Source organism: Rhopilema esculentum, chromosome 20, assembly GCF_057945365.1.
Source record: "Rhopilema esculentum isolate cy_ngs chromosome 20, ASM5794536v1, whole genome shotgun sequence".
In the NCBI taxonomy this organism is placed as follows: Eukaryota; Metazoa; Cnidaria; class Scyphozoa; order Rhizostomeae; family Rhizostomatidae; genus Rhopilema; species Rhopilema esculentum.
Window position 1 is genome coordinate 2000592 of NC_142834.1, and position 6955 is coordinate 2007546.

General features: G+C 37.5%; 1 protein-coding gene across 1 annotated transcript; it reads left to right on the forward strand.

The window, feature by feature from the left end:
• The first annotated feature begins 5513 nt into the window (after positions 1-5513).
• Positions 5514-6269, forward strand: LOC148957805 (uncharacterized). The gene has a single exon (XM_089114458.1). The coding sequence runs from the start codon at positions 5514-5516 to the stop codon at positions 6267-6269; it is 756 nt and encodes a 251-aa protein (XP_088970584.1).
• The last annotated feature ends 686 nt before the right edge of the window (positions 6270-6955 follow it).

Sequence of the window (6955 nt, forward strand, 5' to 3'; positions counted from 1 at the left end):
ATCACCGTTTGTGTAGGCTTGTTTGTAAGATCTGTGTATCTATGTTGTATGTGTTTCTTCGATGTTGATGGAAGAAATTGGAGACATGGAATGTTTTTTGAGCAAAGCCGTGCCACAAGATAGACATAATCGTCTTGTTGGGCATTATCCTCTATCTTGTCTGGTAGGAATTTCCCATATTCCAGTTCATTGAGGTTTCCCGATGGTTTTTCATTTATTAAATCATTGCCTGAAACTCTATTTTGGGTTGTCATACAGGTCAACCAATGGAACATTAAATTTTGATGTTGCTCACTCATATGGTGTACATTTTGCTTGTAGTCTATGTTGTCGAAGACTATCTTCCAACCTTTATTTGCTACAGCAAAATTGGGTAAACCCTTTCTTCCTGTTCTTTTCCAATAGTTTCTCCCTGCAATTCTGTTCTTCTTCTTAATATTTCTCCTGCTTTAGAAACTTGTTCCAAAATTGACGAATCTTGTAGCCTACAAAATTCATCCAATTTTTTGTGTAAGCATGGGTCAGTTTCACTTCTCGAAGTCTGGCAAAAGCTGCCTAAAAAAATCATTATGACTTTATATTTAATAATAATCAAGATCTCAAAATGAAAAACAAAACTACTCATAAGGAGGCAGTACTCAGAAAATGCAAAATAACTACCTGTAGAAAGTAAAAATTGTGAAAAAATAACTACAAGAGATATTTTGATGAAACTTTGAATAAACCATGATATAACAAAGCAAAGTTGACAGATGTGGGTTTTTTATTTTTAGAGGGGTTTGTTTCCATGGCAACATGCGTGTTTGAATTAGAAAGGTACACATAACTAGAAGGTAGTTGTAATTTTGAACTTATAATCTATGTCAGAGGAACCAAAATACAGAGATCTATATTTTGAATCATGGAATCTTTGTAAAGTCATGCTAAGTTGGGGTAGCCCCAAAAACCCTGTTTCCATAGCAACTCGGGGAACATTATTCAGAGCAAAATTTCAGTAATTCAAATCAACACTTAACTCAAAATATGTTGTGTGTAAAAGTTCTACTAAGTTTGGCCCTATCGTTATGGAGATTTGTCTACCTAAACTATACTACCCCTTAATTTTGATATTCTCAGAAATCCCGATTTAAATAAATCGACAGGAAATTTGTACAGGAACTTCTGTATAAGAAGGAAAAGGGTGAGAGAACATGAAATTATTTAAATGTTAACGTCTTTTGGCTATAATTCTTTTTTTTACCAGTAACAAATAGATTTAGATCAGTCTCATCAATGAATATGACATTAGCATCACTGACAGATCTGGAACTTTTTGACTTTTTACAACAACACCTTCAGATTTGAATTTTTGCTTTCTCTTCCTTTTCTTTGCACCATCTTTTGCAGTTGTTATTTTCTCAGGTTCTGCATTCAATCCAAATCCACCTGGTTTCTTTGCACCATCTTTCTGTTTCTTCTTTTGAAATTTTAGCATTTTTCTCCCTTTCCTGTATTTTTCCGAAACCTTTCGGCTAGCATTATGCAATCTGGCTCTATCTTCCTGCCTTAATGCTCTTAAAGTATTCACACCTGGCTTTATACCAAATTTTTCCAAAAGCAACAGGTTGCTACCAGCACCAGTATTTGAAACACAAATAGCTTCACAAACACTTATAAAAACCCTCCTTTTACCACAAAATGTAGTCTTGGGCACCAACGACCACAGCCGGCCATTTAAGCTTTCATTTTGATTTTGTGTTAGGCCAAGTAGACATCTACCAAGAAGTTCAGAATCACTTAGCCTTTTGAAAATTGGATTCAATGCTGACATGAAAACATTTGGAAGCCTGTGAAGATGTTTGTAATCATTTGACCCTGTAGCCTTATCCCTCCAAAAGTGCCACCATGATTCCTTTCCTCTTGGACAGAACTGATGCTGAGAGGTAAGAGACTTTTCAGGCTCTTCAATTATGTGATGCTGTATGGCAGTAATTGCTTTCTTCATCCCATGTAAATTGCCTTTATTCTGCCTTATTGCTAGGCCATTATAGTTCTGGATTCTTTTGATCATGTCTTGTGTAAGGCGTTGTGCACCACCAACACCTTTGCCATCAGAGAGTTTCTGTCCTCGCATGTTCTTTTTGTAATCTAGGAGAGCTGTCCCCATCCTCTTTTGAATGTGCCCTACCCCTTCTTCTTTCTCTATTGGATAAAATTCTCCAAATTCCTCTTTAACTGCATCTGAAACACTCCCAAAGCAGCTGCTGTCACCATCACCAACAAAATGGGTGTACATCAAGTTCCTCTTTTCTATGCTTCTTTTGAAAATCATGCCTGCTCCCTTCCCTTCCATACTACCAGATGAGCCTCTGTGGTTTATGCAACAAACATCATGGTGATTTGCTGCCCATTCTCTGTATTCAAATGACTCTTTGTCAAGCTTATTGTAATGAATGCATTCATGACACACTTGAGAGAGTACTTCATAGTCTAAAACTTCTCCAGTTCTTACTAATAGAGTAAATACAACACCAATTTTTGATTTGGGTCCTCTTTTCTGCCATGTACCATCTACAGTCACAGCTATTTGACCAACTTCTTTCCCGTCTCAGCTTTTACTATGTTCACCAATCTTGCAGCTGTCTCGTTCATTTTGTTTTCTGCTTGTACAACAAGAGATGCCTCGATGTCTTTCAAGTGCTTGTTGTATGATGCCTTCATTAATGGTGGTGGCAAATTCAGTCGTGCACAGAATCTTTTCAATTTTTCTCTGCTAGATGATGCAAGAACGGCTCGTCTGTTCACTTCAAAACCACCTCCTTGACCAGACATCTTTTTGCTTGATAAAAACTCCTTTTTAGCCCCACAGTGGCTGCATTTCATGAAAAAGTATTCTCCAAGTCCCTTTCTTTTCTTATTGTCTTGAAAGATCTTCAAATTGGACTTTGAGCTTTTGCATTCAGAGCAAACTGCAAACGTTTCAAGGCATTGCTGAAAAAGTGAAAAATCTTGGATCTTAACTCCGCTAGCTTCTTTGATATGTGCTTTTGGTTTTGATAAGCCAATTCTTTTACTGAAAGCTCTTGTAATTATTCTTTTTTCGACCTTTTCAAAATCGGTATTTGACAGCTTCTCTGCAGACAAGTTTCTTATAGCTGTTGGATGCTTTAGTTTTGAAGGAGTTTCACAATGTTCAGCTCTACTTGTGCTTGGCCTAGGCCCATCGTCATTTTCACCAATAGAGGTATCTGAAGCTGTTTCCTGGCGAACAATTTCCCAATTCTTTTTACCAAAAAATCCTTTCCGTTTTTTCGTTGAAAAGCGTGGCATTCTACGTCAAAAAGTGAATAAATGCAATATCCAAAAACTGCATAGCAACCATTAACGAACTTTTTGAGCGTTAACAGTTCCATCGGCCCCTACAAAACTTAGAACTGCATTGTGGGTTAATGGCGGTAGAGTTTGTCCTCATTTATCCGAAGGAGCATTTTAAAACATAAGGCAGGAGTAAATCGAGAATTTGTGGGCCAAAATACGATAATAAGGTAGAAAAAGTCCTCTTTTGCAAAAATGAAAAAGTCAAACAAGCACACCTTTTTGACCATCAACAAAATAGGCCTGAAGGAGTATTTGTTTTTAAATAAAAAAAATTGAACAAAATTTTTCTTTTAACGTGATTTTCTGTGTACTGCCTCCTGAAGAATGCTATGTTTTACTAGCAGCATTGAAAATTGGAGATTTAAAAAAATTCAGACAATATCTTTGTGACTTTTTCATATATCGAGGGGGTAGTAATCAAATGATAAACCTCCACCTTAACAAGCCAGAACATGCGTTGTTGAACAAATCAATTACTGGGCAATCTCAACTCTGCTCTGGAATCTTTTTCTCTGTAATCACTAATGTCCTCAATTTTTTTGTCAACGTCTTAGTTGTCGCTATTTTTGACAACATCATCTAATATTGTCTTATCTGCTTCCTTCAGTTTGCTTCGTTTTTCACTCAGTTCAGTCTGGAGGTATTTTAGCTTTCCAATGTTCAATCCTTTCACTCCATCCTTCAACAAATTGTTGTCTCATCTAACCAATTTTGTGAAACTCTTTTCATATGAACCCCGCGATTTCTTGATTTTATCTTTGATTTTATCTCTTCTGCCATTCTTAGTCAAAGACAAACTCCACCTGTGGCTTGCAGTAGACCAGATGTTGGGAAAATCATTTCCCATACTCGCTAGCTCAAGAGGTCGAAAGATTATCTAAGATTCAACTCAAAAAAACCAGTATTTCGTCATGTTCATATCATTCCAATACACGCTTAATTCGGTTCTCTAAGACTGTGTACCACGATGTTAAGGCCTGGTTCAAACGTCGCGCTTCTCATGTGCCGAACCTAACTCGAGAATTAAGTACATGAGGGGCGCGACGTTCGAATCAATTTGGTACGGCAGATTCAGTTAGGAGCGGCAGAGCTTGCCGAGCTGCACGGCTCCAGCACGGCACGGTTTCAAGCATCGAACTTGTCATGTGCCGAACTCAATGCATAATTATATTTAATTTATTTTCCTTCCCAGAATTCATTTCTTTCTATGAGGGCGCAAGCGTTTCAAACAACTTTTTGGTGCGATCATGGACATCAAACTCAATCATGGAGTCGACATACGTGAAGGTTTGCTGTATTTGTTCGTGCAGCACAAAATATCGCTGTATTTCTTGTAAAGTTTTTTGTGCAATAGATGCTCTATTGCAGAACTCAATGAAACAAACACCAGTTGGATTCCTGGACAGCGAGTCGGGTATTGTACTGATCGTCATGCCATCAATGACTATGAACAACAAAGAGGAGAGCAGTACTCCTAGTACTAGGCCTGCTGGTGAACAAACAACTATGAGAAAGATGTCATTGTCATCTCCATGTGGGTCAGCAAGTGCAAGGTATGGCTACATATTATTTTGAATTTGATATTTCAACATTTTGTCATTGAATTGATGATGTTATGAAAATGAAACCATAATGTTGCCCAACAATACAGAGCCACTGAGGAGTCAAGTTTATCTCTCTCCCTGCCATCCTCAACCCCCTCTTCAATGTTGACAAAAATTTCCCAGTTCATTTTAAACAATTTATGCATTTCAACTACCAACCATTTCAGTGACCTGAGATATTCAAACTGCAAATCATGATTGTTGGGTTTGGTTGTATACATTGTGGTCTGGTAGAATAATTTTGTCAAAATTGAGCCTAGTGTTTCATTGCAATGAGGTTTCTTTCAAATAGATGGGTTTAGTCTTCAGATACCTAGGCACTTTTCTCAAAGTTTTGCCTTGCCTTTTTTCAGCAGACATTCTACACCATCTCCATCATCATCTGCTGCAAACTTTCACAAAAGCGAAAGCCAACATGATGACTTTGAAGATGATGAAGGCTCTGAGGAGGATAAATATATAGATGATTAACTGAACAAATTCACACACAAAAATGGAAAGAAGAACAATAGTGGAAGGAAAGCTCAGTGGGCTGATAGCCTTTTGTCTGATATGATAGACATTGTTGTAAGTAGTGCATATTACAAAAAGAAACTTATATTTGCTGTCACAAAGAATAGAAAATATGGTGCCACCTATGGTAATGTGCTGGAGGAGTTCAAAACACGTGCAAGTGCAAGAAACGAGACAGTTCCTTTCACAGCAGTGCAGCTACGCAATAAATTCAAAAAGGCTGTTTCAGAGTGTAAAAAAGCTGCATTGACTATCAAGTCTGCAACTGGAATCAAAAGATTCCAGGATGAAAAGAATTATGGCCCTTGGTTCAACCAATTGTTTGGGCTTGTCAAGACACCGGATTCTTGCCAGCCAGAACAGGCCATTGAGCCATCTGCTGATACTCCATCACCACAAGATGACAGTCCTGAGAGCTCAGCATTAGTGCATTCAAATGAGAATATGTGTGTGCCAATAAATCGATCAGGCAAGAAAAGAAAGAATGATGAGGTCTTACATGAGATTCTTGGAGTTGTGAAGAATATGCTGGAAAATGATCCAATGAAAGATTATATACAGTTTGCAAGAGAAGAAGCAGCAGCTGCAAGACAGCATGAGATGCGAATGATGCAAATGTTCGTGGCTATGCAGCAGCCTCAACAATTACAGCAATCACAGCAACAGCAACAACAACTGTACAACATGCATGCCACTAATGCAGCAAGGTTGAACAGTAGTTTTTCACAGACTATTTTGAGAAAGAAGCACAAGAAGATAATCATGCATACTTTTGAAGTTAAAGCTGTATTTTAGCAATTAACAGAAACAAAACAGAACGTAGCATACAAATTGAATAAAAGAAATGTGAAGTATTTGGTGGGCTGCAATATTGCGTTAACCTAGATCATCATGAACCAAATTTTTCCATGCAGCCAAAAGTCTACCTTAGATCATAAACCTTTCCCCATTGAAATTTTTCACTTGATGCATTAGCTAAAAAAGAATTTTCTCTGTAAGAGCTTGTATGGGAGTCTTGCAAAAGTGACAAAATCCTTAATCAAGCCGCTTCAGTATTTTAGCCTTCCCAAAGTTACAGGAACATGTGGTATTATCAGGGGATCGGGGGAGAATGACATAGGAAGTAACACCACATGTACCTGTAATTTTAGTGAGGCTATGATGCCAAAGGGGTTTGGTTGAAGGTTGACTCCAATACAAAATCTGACAGAGAAAATCTTTTTTAACTTACATATCAGGCCTATGAACTAAGTTAGTCTTCTGGCTGCTGCTAGACAAATATATTTCACAATGATGGAATGGCTAAATCTGATGTTACATTCTACTATTTTTTTACTCACCCAGTATGTTTACAGATGATTTAAGAAACTAAATGAAACTAAAACAGAGTGTAATACAGGCTTTTCATAAGCAATTCAAAAGAAATGTGTGGAAAGAAAGTAAAATATGATACTTCCTTCTTATAAGTGAAGAATAGAAGC

Coding starts and splice junctions, on each gene's coding strand:
- LOC148957805 (XM_089114458.1), top strand. CDS start 5,514: ATGATAGACATTGTTGTAAGTAGTGCATATTACAAAAAGAAACTTATA.